Raw genomic sequence first — 16,357 nt, forward strand, 5'->3', positions numbered from 1 at the left:
CCCTCATGTGCTCTTGAGCTGAGAAGGGGAAGCTCCACAAACACTACAGAGGATTGCAGGTGACTGGTATCAGCAGGAGATTTGAGCCAAGAAATGAGTTGGTCTCCCTGAAACATGAGGCCTTGATTGGCTGATCTATCACTCTCTCAGGTTCAAATCTCAGGATTGATGGTACATCAGATAACTGAGGACCTGGCAGGCCACAGGCCTATATATGTCTGAGTACCCTCAACCCCCATAGACTTAGCAGGCTGGAGGGCTCTCAGCACCATGCCAGACCAGGACCTGGACCATGGCTTGGCTTGCAAGGATACATTTAAAAGATGAATTTCAAAGGACACTGTTGACATTTGTTCCCAACATTTCCTTTGATTTCCATCATCTGACACCCTTGAATGACCGGAAAATTAAAACCATTTAAGCTAGTAAGTATTTTAAAGCTCCTGGCTAGAAAATCATTTGTCCAGGTCTGACAATGACTAGTGTAAAATCTAGAGAGACGAGGTGGGTGAGGTTAGGTAATACCTTTGACTGGACCTGGTGAGAGAGACAAGCTTTTGAGCTACACAGAGTTCTTCTTCAGGTCTGGGAAACATACTGAGGGCTCAGCTACACTCAAAACTTCAAAGTGCTGCCGTGGCAGCGCTTTGAAGTGTGAGTGTGGTCGCAGCGCCAGCACGTACTCCAGAGCTCTCCCAGCGCTGCACGTACTCCACCTCCTCGTTGGGATTAGCTTGCAGCGCTGGGAGCCGCGCTTCCAGCGCTGTGGCACTGTTTACACTGGCACTTTACAGTGCTGTATCTTGCAGCGCTCAGGAGGGTGGTTTTTTCACATCCCTGAGCGAGAAAGTTGCAGCGCTGTAAAGCGCCAGTGTAGCCAAGGCCTCAGAGTGTCACAGCTACATAGAGGGTGGAACAGATTATTTAGCATAAGTAGTTAGCACGTATTTCACAGGACCATTCAAGGTGAAGCTCTGTGTAAGCTCCAAAGCTTGTCTCTCTCACCAACAGAAGTTGGTCCAATAAAAAATATCACCTAATATCCTGGGATCAGCCCAGCTACAACACAGCATGCACTGTGAAAATCTATTTCTGAGTTTTCCACTCATTACAGCTTCGAACAAACTCCAGAGACTGGCTCTCTGTGGGAGATTCACTGCATGCATCCAAATTCTCAAAACAGACCTGACTTGGCACTGGGCCTTGGGTTGCTTTTCGGCTGAGGGTTAGAGTCATCCTCTATTAGCCCACAAGTAGCGTAAAAAATCCCCCAGCTTCCCCACTCTCTGTAATAATTGATTTAACCATTGGTACCCCTCCCCCCTAATAGGTTTTTAGGTGGAGGGAGAAATTGACTATTACTGATACTTAAAATCTAATCCAGGCAATAGTCAATAGGCTGACTACGGGCCAAATATGGACCACCAGACACATTTGAATGGACCCCAGAATCTTGTTATTTACTTATTATTAATTATTATTGTTGTTGTTGTTATCGTTTTTATTATTATTTTATCTGGAGTCTTGACCTTGACTATACCTTGATCAAGACATTTGAACCTTGACAAAAAATAATTGGCTACCCCTGATCTAATCTTTTCCAAGCTCATTTAGTGTGGTGACTACACAATACCTCCTCCTCAACCAAAGGTGGGCTGTTAGTGGCAGGAGTGGTCACATTTGCAGATGAGGAACCAAACTGATGTCACACCTGCACTGCAGTGAACTTAGCCCAAGGTTCTGTTTTAAGCCATTGTCTGTGAGAACAGATGAAGTGGCAGTGTATCAAACCGCTCTCCTTGTCATTGACATTAGAGATGGAGCTTGCTAGCAGTGTTTGGAGAGAAACAGCATTTAACTAACCAAAAGTAATGCATGTCCGCTCCAGGGAGCCTGAGACTGGAAGAAACGTTGCAGTTACTGGCTAAATATAGTGTTCCTGAAAAGAGACAATGCTGTGGAAAGCAGAGAGACAATGGCCTGTAATGGGGCTTTTCTGCATCTTAACCCTTAGCATGCCAACCTTTTCCACACTGCCCACTGCACAAATACTTAGGAGGATGGTGAAGAATTATAGGGATCTGTGTTCTCCAAAGAGTCTTAAAAGAATACTGGCAAAGTTAGCAGGCCCTGAATGAGTCCCCTCTTCTCAATTCTTGTGTAGCTGCAAAACCATGCTGTAACTCTCTGCATGTTGTCCAGGAAAATAGGCCAGTAGCTAATAGGCCCAGTTGTATAATAATGAACTTACCTAATGGCTGTGTTGGAAAACTGTCAGGAAAACCTACTGCCCAGGACAAAAGACATTTGGTGCTACCCCTCCAATGACTATAATAAAATTAATGCTCTTTTACTTGCCCATCAGCTGAAAACCAATTTACTTGCCCATCAACTGAAAACCAAGAAGTGGGGGGTAGAATTTTGCGAGGTTCTATTGCAATAGAATATTTACTCTGCATACATGTTTATCAAATAAATCCTTCAGGGCCCAATCCTGTGACAGGCAGACACCCTTGATCTATCCCCAGGGGAGCTGAGGGTGCCTGGTACTTTGCAGTATCTGATGTTTCTCAGGCCAGTTCCCGAGACAGAAACATACCCGGCAAAGAAATCAATGCCCCAACTGGCAGTTTATGTTGTTGGCAGCCTCAGCACAGAGGCCAAGAATTGAAAGAGACATGGAGACTGGTACGGAGACCAATTGTAATGCTTCAAGGTTTTGTAGCCTGCAGGTCAGGACTGAGGCAAAAGTCAAGGATAGAGAGAGGTTTTTCTATAGGACCCATGGGACTGGCAACCTTCAGGACTGTCCTTTAATGCCTCTCACAGCACTAATCTCCTATGGGAAAGTGATTTAGACTCTAGAGGAACAAACGAATCATCCCAGCAGGACAGGCCAATCTGCACCCACCTCTAAATTCCTTTATTGGCTGCCCATCACATTTAAATTCCTCAAAGCCCACAAATTCTGTGTGGCCATATCTTGGATACTGTCTCCTATTCCATCCATCCCTTGACCCCTCTGCTCCTGCCAGTATTTTAACCCGAGCTGCCAGGCCAGGGGTCGGCAAACTATGGCCCCCAGGCTAGATCCGGCCAGCCAGGCGTTTTAATATGTCCCTCAAGCTCCGGAAGAGTCAGGGGCCACTCCATGTGGCTCCTGAAAGCAGCAGCATGGCCCCGCTCCGGCACTGCAGCTGGGGAGCAGGGTTGGGGGCCTCTCCACATGGCTCCCAGAAGCAGCAGTATGGCTCCTCTCCAGCTCCTACGCATAGAGGCAGCCAGGGGGCTCAGCTCTGCATGTTGCCCCTGCCCCAAGTGCCACCCCCGCAGCTCCCATTGGCTAGGAACCACAGCCAATGGGAGCTGCAGGGGCAGTGCCTGTGGAAAAGGCAGCGTGCAGAGCCACCTGGCCACGCCTCCGCATAGGAGCCAGAGTGGGGACATGCTGCTGCTTCTGGGAGCCACTTGAGGTAAGAACCACTTGGAGCACCACCCTCCTACACCCCAAACTCCTCATCCCCAGCCCCACCCAGAGCCTGCACCCCAGCTGGAGCCCTCACCTCCACCCCTGCACCCTACTCCCCTGACTCAGCCCAGAGCCCCCTCCTGTACCCTGAACTCCTCATTTCTGGCACCACCCCAGAGCCCACACCCCCAACCAGAGCCCTCACCCCCTCCTGCACCCTAACCCCAATGTTGTGAGCATTCATGGCCCCCCATACAATTTCTATTCCCAGATGTGGCCCTTGGGACAAAAAGTTTGCCCACCCCCATCCTAGGGCAATCTGTCTGTGCTGGGAATGACACCGTGAAGGCAGGGAACTGTCCAGCCTGGGAATACCCCAGGCAGAAGGGCGAGATGTGTGTTTCTACCCAAAAGAGGCAACAGCTGGAGAGCTGAAAAGCCAAGAGCAGGTGCTCTGGCTGGACCACTGAGGAGGACCACAGGTGCAGTTGCCCTGAACTCTGACAAACATGTCCAGCAGTGGTGTCTTAGCCAGAGATGACACTGATGATGGCTTTGATGGAGAAAGGTTTTCAGTCCTATGTGTCAAGGCTAATTTCCGTAGGATTAGCCAATGTCAGTGTCTTTTTTTTTTTTTAAAGTAAGCAATGCAACCCTGGGCTAAAGTATAATTTAAAATGTTGATTTTTGTAAACATTTTCTGGAATATATATCTACATAATTGTTCTAGGTTTGTCATGTTTGGTACTATTGTGTTTGTGGGAGAAAGGGCTTTCAGATGATACCCAACTTGACCCATTTCTAATAACACTGTACTATCAAAACTTCCACCAACCATAGGACCTGGAGCTGGAAGTTGGGGGACAGCAAGTCCCCCCCATATGACAGAGGGTGATGCCATTGCAATTATGATTCTGTAGATTTTTATTAATTGAATGACACCCCCCTTACTTGTTACTTGTTCGTGTAATGAGATTTTACTGCCTTGCGCTCCCAGACTAAATCCCCCCGTTTCTCCAAAGCCTGGGAGAATAGGTCAACTTCGCAGTCTGCCTTGGAGGTCAACAGAGGTGGGCTCTATCAGACCAAGAGTGGGGAGGTGATTCCAGAGCTCGAGGTCAACAGAGGGGGGCTCTATCAGACCAAGAGTGGGGAGGTGATTCCAGAGTTCGAGGCCCTCCTTGCTTTCTGCCTCAGCCTCTCTCTCTGGTCTTGTCTGTTCTCAGTTTGTGTCATCCCTCTCTCACGCACAGTCACTGCACCTGGTCACAATACCCCATGGAAGCCCCGCCCACATGGTGCTAGTTTCTAAGCAGACTCTGTTAGACTTTGTTTTAAGTGTGGCCTCCCGGATATTCATCTTAAATGAAGGTCTCGTATACACACATCAGTTTGAATGTAGTTTCAACTCAACCCCTAATATGGTTTCAAGGGCTGACCAGTCTTGGCCTGCTCTTTCCCTGTCTCATTCCTATCTCCCTACATTTTACCATGCTGTACATTAGGTGTGCCATACCAATCCCTGTTCAAGACTGCTAACCCCACTCTTCACTCATTTCTTCTTCAAAACCCACTTCTTCTCCAAAGCCTAAAAAACCAGTTCAATGCTGTACAAGGAAGAACCCAAAAGCCCTACTAGGGCTCTGAATTCCCTCTTCTAAATTCCCCGGTATATACCACCCTCAGGGTTGCTGAGCTCTTCGAAGAAGGGTTGGTCTTTGTGTCTTGTACAGCACCAAGCACACTGTGGACACTAAACAGCCATCAACAATAGGGAAATCTTTGCTCAGAGTCCAGTCTGCCACTTTGTGGCAGGACTTCACCATCCAGACAGGCTCAATCAGATCAACTTTGTTTGTCAGGACAAATTATCACTATTTCCAGCCTTCCAAAGTCACCTCAGCTTCTGCATGCCAGGCTGCCAGTAATCAGTTTCAGACATCACCTTCCCCACGGGTCCCCCTGCTCTCATCTTCCTCTCATTCACACTAGCATAGCAATATTTAACAGGGAGTCTGCACTCACTCCCTGTGTCTACAGTCTGAGTGAAACAAGGCCTGGTATAGTTGCACAACAAACAAACCCCTAAGTGCAGAATGAGCAACAGAACCCTGTATTTTGGGCTTGCAAACTGAAGCAGCTGCCTCCGGGAACATGTGCAAATGTATCAGTACAGATTTGCTGCTGATCAACATCCTGCATGCAAATAAAGAGCACTACAGACATAGAAGGGAATTTTGAACGTGTGTGGGACCTGGCTTCCTTTGGGAGCACCTTTCTCCTGATGTGACTAGTAATAACTAGCTCTGACCGTGTGCTTTTCAGCGATAGATGTGCATGATTTCTATACATCTACATTATCAATAACAATACCTCACTTTCGGAGAGTGTTATTCAGCAGTAGATCTCAAAGTGCTTTAAAGGAAGCCGAGAGGGGAAGTGACTTGCTGCCACTGACCTGCTGAGTGAACTTGGGCAGAGCTGCAAATAGTTCTCCAGAGTCCCAGCCCCGTGTTCTGTTTAGAAGGTCTCTTCGCCTCCCCGGGTGACACTTGAGCAGCGGAAGCACTCAAGTTGGCAGACCCTTGCTTTGAATGGAAGGGCATTGTCTGGCGGGGGTTGGCCTTCAACTCTGGAACTCACCTCCCCACTTGTGGTCTGACAGAGCCTGGATCTGTTGACCTTCAAGGCACACTGCCCACCCTAGCTATGCTCCCAGGTTTTGGAGAAAGGGGTGGAACTGAAGGAGTCAAGAGTGGGCAATTCCGAACCCTGAATGGATGAAGAGTTCTTAAATCTCTCATGCACAGAAAGCAATGGTGGCTGGAAAATTCAGAGAAAGTTGAGCCAAGCCAGCATTGGAGAGACATTTGAAAGAGCAGTTACTAGAGGCTTTTGCGACCACAGTCTTAAGAGACCCATCATTAAAATTACATGCAATTAAGGATTTAAAGAAATAAGGTCAGCGCCCTTTGCTACTTCTTTAAGATGAAGGCTGTGGGCGCCGTCCCTTTGCTAACCTTTGCCCTTAGGCCTAGCTCAGGCCCAGCTAATGAGGGGCTAGACCACCCAGAGACAATGACCCTTCCTAGCGTAGGAGATCTTCCAAATAAAAGGTTTTTGAAAACCCAGTGTGATGACTTGAGCTTTCACTAGAATTGCATTTCCAAAAATGTAGCTTTTCTATGGGTACGTCTGTACTACAATAAACACCCCGTGGCAGCGAATCTCAGATCCTGGGTCAGGTGACTTAGGCTCATAGAGCTTGCACTTACAGGGCTAAAAAAAGTAGTGTAGATGTTCCCACTGGGGCTGGAACCTGAGCTCCAAGACCCTCCTCCCGTCGCTGGGTTTCACAGCCCGGGCTCCAGCCCAAGTAGGAATGTCTTCCTGGTATTTTCAGCCTCAGAGGGTGAGCCCGAGCAGTTGACCTGGACTTTGACACTTGCTGCCCTGAGTTTGCTGGGTTTTTTGGCAGTTGTGATCCCTCCTCAAAGGGGTGTTTGCTCTACGGGAACCTAGTAGTGCTGACAGAGCAGAAGCCACAATGGGACAAAATTGGGCATGCTCTCCTGTAGTAACCCATTTGGAGGGGAAGAGCAGTGTGGAGTTACCTAACAGCCGCCCTCATTCCTGCCTTCCAGCCCTCAACAGTTCCTTCCTGATCAGTGGAAGGAACACCAGGTCTCTGTCCTGCCCCAACCAGGCTACTGCTTCTAAAGAAGGGAGGGCAGAGCAGTGCAGGAGAGTGTAGAGAGGAAAAGAGGGTCAAAGCTGCATAGGGTTGCAATTGTCTAATTTCACAAACCCAAACACCTTGCCCTGCCCCTTCTCCGAGACCCTGCCCCCACTCCAGCCCCCTTCCTTCCATTGCTCGCTCTCCCTCCCTCACTTTCACCAGTCTGGGGCAGGAGGTTGTGGGGTGCGGGAGGGTGGTCGGGGTGCAGGCTCTAAAATGGAGTTTGGGTATAGGAGGGGGCTGAGGCAGGGGGTTGGGGTGCAGGAGGGAGTTTGGGTGCAGAAGGGGGTTCCAACCTGGGGCAGGTGGTTCAGGGTGAGGGCTCTGGGAGGGAGTTTGGGTGCGGGAGGGGGCTCAGGATGGTGCAGAGTGGGTTTGGGCTCTGGGTGAGAATTTGAGTACGGGAGGAGGCTCAGGGCTGGAGCAGGGGATTCTGGTGCAGGAGGGGATTCAGGATGCAGACTCTGGCTGGGTGGTGCTTATCTTAGGTGGCTCCTGGCAGCGGCAGCATGTCCAGCAGTGGCTCCTAGGCTCACGGGTGGCAAGGCAGCTGTGCGCGCTGTTCTACCTGCAAGCACTGCCCCCACAACTCCCATTGGCAGCGGTTCCTCATTCGCGGCCAATGGGAGTTGTGGAGTCAGTGCTTGGGGCGGGGGCAGCACGCTGAGATGCCCTGACTGTGCCTCCACCTATGAGCCTTTGCTGGGCATGTCGCTGCTCCCAGGAGCGGCATGGAGCCAGGGCAAGCAGGGAGCCTACCTTAGCCTCATTGTGCCGCCAGACTTTTAGCAGACTAAAATCTCCCGGATTGTCTTCAGTAGCCTCCCAGAGATCAAGCCCGATATTGGGAGATTCCTGGCCAAACCAGGAGGGTTGGCAATCCTAAAGCTGCATGGTGTGGGAGGTAAAGGGGGATTCAGCTCTAGCCCACCAAGCCTCTCCCCATATCTATGTCCTGCAATGTTTGTTCCCTCTTCAAAATACGCCTCAACTGACTTCATGTTAGTGCCTGCTTTTGCTGTCCAGCTCCTCAATCTGTGGGGCTACACCAAAACCAGCTCTGCCCATGGGATGGAGGAGAAGGATGGGCAGGAAGGATCTGTGTGGGCCAGACCAACGGCTGGGAGGCAAAGGGGCAATGCAGAAGCAGTGAAAGGACTAATTGCATCCAGTGTCTTCTGTGGCTGGTCCAGTCATGGCCAAGGAGCCAGAGGCAGTGGAGGGGGACACCTGGGCTGTGGTAAATGAACGTGATGAGAAATTATTTAAAACAAACAAACAACCCCAAGGAAATTAACTGCCCCAGAACTTTGTGAATGCCGAGTTAGAGCTCAAACCTCTGAAACCAGAAAGTCAAGGGTTAAGGTAACAGAAATGTAAACCCCTGAAAACCAGGAAATACAGAGACAAGGCACATATGAGTCCTGCAATGCAACCTTAAATCTACCCTCCCCGAACCATGCCCCAATATGCCAGTAACACCCATATTATCACTCTGCCCTTACAGACAGTACAGCCCATTCCGGGAACAAAGCACTCGAGCACTGTAGGACAAAATCCTTCTCTTTACTGAAGCAAAACTTGCTTCATTCAAACACTCAACACACAAACCTACTCCACACAAACCACCCCAGATTTGCAGAGTGGGAGGCTGAAGGGAAGTGAAGCCATCTGTGTCATTCCCACCCTCCACAAATGTCCCCATCTCTCAACAATTTCTCCCCACAACTGCTCCACTAGGGCAACCTCCTTCACCTCGCCCTGAGGATTTCTTCTGAGACAGACATTCCTTTCACTTACCCTCTCATCGATCCCTGGAGACCACTGACATTTATGCCACCAGACTGAACGCAATCCCTGAGGCAAACTCAGCTCTCATCTTTCACAGTAACAACTCTGCCAATCTGCTCCAATTACTCCCTCCACTTAATGGCAGTCGGAGCACACATGCAGGTAAGTGCTAGAATTCAGAGCTGTAGAACACTGGATAAACAATGGAACATTCTCTTAGCCATTCCTTGCGTCTACTTATTATGGCAAGCCCCTTACTGAGCCTATGGAGGAAGGATGGGCCAGTGGTTAGGGGCCTTGCATAGGAATTGGGAAACCCAGTTCAAGTACTGGAGCACGGCAGCTCAGGTTAAAGGGCTTCTTGATTGCAGCTTGGGCTAAAGCGGGGGTGGGCAAACATTTTGGCCTGAGGACCACATCAGGGAACAGAAATAGTATGGCAGACCACGAATGCTCACAAAATTGGGGTTGGGGTGCAGGCTGTGGGGTGAGGCTGGGGATGAGGAATTTGGGATGTAGGAGGGTGCTCCAGGCTGGTATCCAGGGGTTTGGAGAGCAGGAGGGGGGTTGGGGCATTGGGAGAAGCTCAGGGGGTGCAGGCTCCAAGCAGCGCTTACTTCAAGCGGCTCCCAGAAGCAGTGGCATGTCCTAGCTCCGGTTCCTACACAGAGGCGCAGCCAGGTGGCTCTGCACACTGCCCCGTCTGCAGGCACCACCCCTGTAGCTCCCATTGGAGTGCCGGAGGGGGCCATTGGAGTAGGTAGGAGCCGGAGTGGGGACAAGCCACAACTTATGGAAGCCGCATAGTGTGGCCCCGACACAGCGCTCCAGCCGGAGCACAAGAGCAGCAAGAGAGCCTGGAAACAGGGCTGGCTTTAGGACGTGCGGGGCCCAATTTGAAAGAGCTGCTACTGAAATGTCACCAAAGACAGGGCCAGCGATTGAGCTGCCACTGAAAATAGCAGCGGAAATTCGGCGGCAGCTCAAACGGTTGCCACTGTTTCTGGTGGCACTTCAGCGAAGGGTGCGGGGCCCCTCTTCCAGACTCTGTGGGACCCTATTCCTGGGAATTGGGACACCTGGGCTGTAGTAAATGAACGTGATGAGAAATTATTTAAAACAAACAAACAACCCCAAGGAAATTAACTGCCCCAGAATCGCCCTAAATCGCCCTAAAGCTGGCCCTGCCTGGGAACCCAAGTCAGCTGGCATGAGCCCATCACAAGTTTTCATTGCAGTGTACCTGAGTCTCTTTGTACCTCAATTCCCCATCTGTAAAAGGGGGGTAGTAGCGATGTCCTATTTCATGGGGCAACGTGAGCCCAACTGGATTAAAGATTGTGAGGTGCTCACATACCCAGAGGGGGCACCTTGATGGATAGAATCTCTCAGTGGCCCTGCTAGCTCCAGGGAGTTCAGTTTGTATTGTGGAAGTGATGTGTATTTTAACTTTGCATATCCTGGTTTTCAGAGGTTTGAGTGTAGCTAAATGTGATGTTCTGGAAGGGCATGAGATACCACCTGGCAACTTTGATTCTGGGTTAATGAAACTTTGGGACAGTTCATAACCGGGAGCAGTTAGTACAAACACAATTTTTAAAACAGGGGATGGGACTAGATAAGTCAGGGAAGCCTTGCACAATACTTTTCGTGAAAGGCTGAATATTCTCTTTGTACAGGGCTTTATTTCCTGCCATTCTTCCTTCTGCTACAGGCGCCCAGGGAGATTTTATGTCACTCAGTCTCACGCCAGGGTGCGGGAGTGGATCTTTACGGCGATCGCCGAGTTGGGAGTAAGTTTTCTAGAGGGGATCTGGGCTGGTATGTTTCCCAAGAGGATGGAGGGTGGGATGAGGAGCCTGTCCTCTTCCTTCAGTGTTGCTGGTTCCAGTCCAATGCAGGACCAGGGCACATACATCTCTGCCGGGCGGCTCTTTGGTGGGGGGGCGATGAGTTTGGTGGGTCTCAGGCCAGTCCCACTGACGGGCAGTGTTAGTGGAAAGGGAAGCCCCCAGCCAGGACAGCAGGGCACTGAGACCAGGGACCCCCAGCCAGGGCAGCAGGGCACTGAGACCAGGGACCCCAGCAAGGTCCCCCTCCCCTGTTACCCTAACCCCTCACAAGCGCCTCTGCACAGTCCGCAGACGGTCCCGCCCCTCCTGGGACACCCGGCCCCGGGCCCGGCCCCGCCCCCTCTCCCACAGCCCGCTCCCTCTACCATAGAGGCTACGGTGAGCGTGGTTACAGAGCGCCTGCTCTCTCCTTTCCATTGAGCCTCCAGCCCGGCGGCCATCTTGGTTCCGGGAAGCGAAGCCATAACCACAGGGCGGGCAAATAAACGGCCCCAACTGCGCCGCCCGGAGGTGGAACTCAGCCTAGGCTTCTTCCTATCTTATCCCCTCCTGAGGGAGCGGTCAAGTGACGGATAACCGGGGTCCACCTCCATCGCTATCTAGACTAGTTTAATGCCCTCACTCAAGATGGCTGCGCGGAAGGGGGTAGGAAGAGGAAGGGCTGGAGGTCTAATTAGAAAATAGCCGCCGGAGTGGGGTGGCGCTCTAGCCTGGCAGCTCAGTGATCGTGCCAGCAAGTTGGCGCAGCGGGCGGGCGCGCGCAGTGAGTCGGGGTCGGACGCGATTCTCCAGGCGGCGGCGGCGGGACGGGCTCGCGGGGCGGCAGCAGCAGCAGCGCCGGATCTGCCTGAGGGGACCGTCCCAGTCTGATCTTAAAGGGACTCACTCGCCTGACTGCCCCTCGGCAGCCCCCCTGAGCCAAGGGCCCCCCCTTACGGCCCCCAGGTCTTCCTAGGACCCCCCCTTACTGCCCCCGGCCTAGGGGCCGCCGCCCTATTGCCCCCCTCCCCCAGCGGCCCAAGCGGCGCCTCATCTCGTGGCGCCTCTTAGCCCCACTCCCTGCCCCTTTCTTATCGGGGGGGGTCTTCTCTCCTGCCCACGCTTTGGCGGCTGTTTGTGGTCCCCTGCTCCCTAGGGCCGTATCCTCTCCCCCCCGGTCCCTCGGCCTCTATTGTCCGGGGCTCCTCAGCTGTCTCGCCTGAGATTTCCCCCCCCCCCGTGTTTAAACTTGCTCCCTTGCATCGGCTTCTCCGAGCTCGCCCCAGGGGACGCAGCGTCTCCCGCTCTTGCCCTGTAACTTGGATTTAAACCCCCGGGAGCTGCGAACCCCTCACCCTGCAGCCTGCCCCTCGGGTGGCTGTTTTCTCCTCTCCCCCCTCCCGTGCCCTGTTTGATCCCTAGGTTCCCAGCTCCAGCCCACCCACACACCCAGACTAGAAGCAAAAGGCCGCGCTTTCGGCTGCTCCCGGCGTGTTGTTTGGCCCCTATATGCTCGGGCAGAAATTCCTCCTTCTCCCACAGGTGGCGGGTTTTAGGGGCAGTGGACAAAGAGTTAATCCTGGGCTGACTGGTCCCTCTTTGAACTCCCTTTGGAGCCTGCCAGGTGGCCATCCGAGCCTGCTGCAACTGCTGCTTTTTTTGATTTTGTTTTGTTCTTTTCTTTTATACGTCAGTAGCAGTGGGCTATGGAGATCCTCGCTTGCTGAGGACTTACCCATCTCCCCTCCCACCGCCTAAGGGGCGGTGATAGCAGTTGAGAGGTGGGAAAGGATGCCAAGAAAGCTGTTGTTGCCTTACAAATCTGTTTTTTCTCACTTTCGAGCTCCAAGGGGTTTGCATGATTCCTTGGCAATGAATGCAGCCAAAAGTGGCTACCGGGTCTTCTCGGCGAATTCCACAGCAGCCTGCACCGAGCTGGCAAAGACGATCACAGAGTAAGTCTCCTATTTCAACTTTGTTTCTTTTCCCCCAAGTGCTCGCCATTAGTTGGGAGAGGCTTGCTTCAAATTAGTTCAAGAGGACATCCTATTAAAAATCATATTACAAAAAATCCCTTCCTTAACTATGTTACTAACTCCTCCTTCCATGATTAAAACTGCGTTCATTTAAAAAATCGAATTTTAGTTTTCCTTGTTGATGCTGACTGTTGGCAACTAAGTTTAAATAAGGAAAGTAGACCAGTTGGTTTAACTCATTGTAGTTAATTTCACTTTCAGGTTCCTATCACCCTGCTGCAAAAAGGTTGGACTGTAGCAGAGAAATACTGAGACTCTTGTGTAGACTTACTTGAAATTAGTGATGTATGTAACTGGTTTGGGGGATGCTTTTAAAAAAAATCTAGTGAATTCTTTTTTTAGATGCATAATTACGATTTTGCTATTTGAAAGCTTCCGCATTTACTAGAATGAGCAGTGTGCTCTGAGCTCATTCCTATTTCTTTATTAAACCCAGTAGGACACTGGAGTGTATGCTAATAAAAAGTCAGCTACACCCAATTTTTAGTAGAAGTAGAACAGGCTACCAAAAAAACCCTGCCAGTTTAAGGACAGGTGTGTGCTTATTCCTTAAGCCCACTTTCTAGATGGAGTTTGGTCTTGATTTAGTGGAGATATATTTTTAAGTCCTGTTTGCTGGGATATTTAGAAGCTTATCAAAACCTAGTTACAAAATGTGCTCTTGAATACGACTCGTTTATAAAATGTAACACACATTTGTACTCTTCTTCTGTCATTCACTTTTTGTTAAGTTGGTTTGAAATAGGGCACAGCGCATGAGTGCTTTCTGATATCAAAGTGGCTTTCCTAAGGAGTGGGTATTTGTTTAAAGTTGAGCAGGGTGCAGCTGTCATCATCAAACTAGTTTTGGTCTCTTCTCCACTTACTCTTAGGGCTTGTCTACATCACAAAGTTGCAGCGCTGGTGAGGGGGTTACAGCGCTGCAACTTAGGAGGTGTACACATCTGCAGGGCATCACCAGCACTGCAACTCCCTGTTTGCAGCGCTGGCCGTACTCCCGTTTTGTCTCGGGTGTAGAGGATCCAGCGCTGGTGATCCAGCGCTGGTAATCAAGTGTAGACACTTACCAGCGCTTTTCTTGACCTCCGTGGAATAAGCAGGGATCCCAGCATACCTGAGGAAGCCTCTCTGGTAATCAAGCAGGTCTCCTTCCCTGGTTTGCTCTCGCGTTCCCCGAACCCCCGAGCAAGCAGGTCTCCTTCCCTGCGGTTTGCAGGGGGGTTCGGGGAACGCGAGAGCAAACCGCGGGGAAGCTGGTCTCCTTCCCCGGTTTGCTCTCGCGTTCCCCGAACCCCAGTGCAAGCAGGTCTCCTTCCCTGCTGTTTGCTCTCGCGTTCCCCGAACCCCCGAGCAAGCAGGTCTCCTTCCCTGCGGTTTGCAGGGGGGTTCGGGGAACGCGAGAGCAAACCGCGGGAAAGCTGGTCTCCTTCCCCGGTTTGCTCTCGCGTTCCCCGAACCCCCGAGCAAGCAGGTCTCCTTCCCTGCGGTTTGCAGGGGGGTTCGGGGAACGCGAGAGCAAACCGCGGGGAAGCTGGTCTCCTTCCCCGGTTTGCTCTCGCGTTCCCCGAACCCCCCTTGAAGCCGCCCAACAGCGCTGCAGTGTGGCCACATCTAGCACCACTTGCAGCGCTGGTTGCTGTAAGTGTGGCCACTCTGCAGCGCTGGCCCTATACAGCTGTACTAATACAGCTGTAACAACCAGCGCTGCAAAATTGTAGATGTAGACATACCCTTAGGTTCCATTCCACAATTTTTAACAAACTCAAGAATTGGGTGGTGGGACCCAGTGCTTGTTTTTCAGTAATAGTGTCTTCACTAATGCACAGAGGCAGCTTATCTCTATGGGATATATAACACAGAGATATTGGCAAATGCAGGTGTGCTATGAACTTGAAGTACTGACAGAGACAGCTTGGCTAGTTGAATGGCTTGTCTAGCTTGTTAAGTAAACCTTGTCCTGTACTTAACACAGATAATCTCCTTTAAACTGAATGTGTGGTGTGTTTGGGGTCAGTGATCTTGGGTGTTCCAGAGGAGGGTGGAGATGTTGGCTTGTGTATTTGTAGGTGGAGTGTATCTTTTTTAAAAGAAAAAGGTGAAATGCTTAATTTTTGTTCCACAAAACTGTTTCTAATATTCTCAAGCACATAGCTATACAATTCTGAGTATAAAGGTTTTGAATATTTTTTATCCTTACAAACTTTATTTTACTGCAACAAATGTATCGTGCTTTTACCTTTGCCTATTCTGTTATCTTAAAAATCTCTCTCTTTTCAACATGGTATTCTGCAAACAGCTCCTCTAAGGTGGGGAAGCAGCTTCCAAAGTCTTCAGTATTTAGATAGTAAACGCTGACCTTGGTTCACCAGTTCTTTGGGCTTTTTTTATGACTCAGCTTCCGCTGAAAGATGTAGCTGGGGATAATATAGGACCATTCACCTTTGCAGGATTATGGCTTCCAGAGGTCAGGAAGCATAACTGTGTGTGTAGCACACACTTACCAAGTTCACTTTCATCGGCTTTCCTATCTTAAATGATCAGGCAGATATGGATGTGAAGATTTAAAGATGTCTGGAACTTCATCCTTGCATATAGGAACATAGCTGCCCCCCAGAGAATATGTAACCATAATCCATTGGATGGCTTCCAGTGACATTTTGGGAAAAAAAGCCCCCTCCTTTTGTGCCTCAGCCTAACTGTATTAAATTACAAAGGTTGAGCTATTGATGGTATTAAGTCAATATTCTTACATGCATTTGTTGTTTAAAGTGACAATCCCAAAACATATAGGTAACCCTGGGAGGAAATAGGCTCAGACTAGTTAGAAATGGCAAAGGCCTGTTGGAGTTAAGTAATAATTTTCAAAGGCAATTTGCAAGTATTGTGTACTGACTTCCCCCAGGGGGTTGTGGGACCACTTCAGTGTACTTATAACATTTACCTTGTTTTTTCAGGTTGCAAAAGATGGCTTCCCACTCAGTATGATATCCCAGCAGGCAGTCTACTGGGGATGTCAGTTGCACCTTTGAATAGGGTTGGAGCAGGCTTATAAGGGTGAGTTTGTCATCTAATATTGTGTGTTTTCTTTAAAGTTTTTTTTGGTGACCCTTTAGAATAAGATTTAAAAGAACTTTAAAACAACACGCAATATTAAGAAAAAATGACTTAAATGTACTCCCCATATGCAAGCTCTGTCACTCTTCATTTGTGCAGAGAATGAGCCCAGCAGAATTGATTATCATGCTGGATTATCACACTAAATGAGAGCCAGCAATTAAAGTTGGACTTGGATGGGAGGGTGGATAGATGGGCTGGGAAGAGTGTGAAGTCTGCACATTGCAGCTGTTGAAGGCAGGAGGTAAGTGAACTTTGGAAATGTGGTGAAATATGCCTTGAAATCTGTTAGGGGATTTCAGTACCTAAACTACAAATTAAGCTGTATTTAACCTGCAAATATTAACCTTAGGGTCTCTGTTTTAACTCTTCCACT

At 50.0% G+C, this 16,357-nt stretch overlaps 1 protein-coding gene across 5 annotated transcripts in view; it reads left to right on the forward strand.

Annotated features, from left to right (window-relative positions):
- The first annotated feature begins 11,399 nt into the window (after positions 1-11,399).
- The window catches only part of PRPSAP1 (phosphoribosyl pyrophosphate synthetase associated protein 1), a 45,877-nt gene continuing 40,919 nt past the window's right edge, over positions 11,400-16,357 (forward strand). The window contains exons 1-2 of one of the 5 annotated variants that reach the window (XM_030533927.1): positions 11,400-11,497; positions 12,675-12,786. In XM_030533927.1, coding sequence (XP_030389787.1) covers positions 12,704-12,786 — 83 coding nt within the window. In that variant the 5' untranslated portion in view covers positions 11,400-11,497; positions 12,675-12,703. The other 4 variants (XM_030533926.1, XM_030533928.1, XM_030533929.1 and 1 more) reach the window with 4 other exon arrangements.

Source organism: Gopherus evgoodei, chromosome 15 (genome assembly GCF_007399415.2).
Source record: "Gopherus evgoodei ecotype Sinaloan lineage chromosome 15, rGopEvg1_v1.p, whole genome shotgun sequence".
In the NCBI taxonomy this organism is placed as follows: Eukaryota; Metazoa; Chordata; order Testudines; family Testudinidae; genus Gopherus; species Gopherus evgoodei.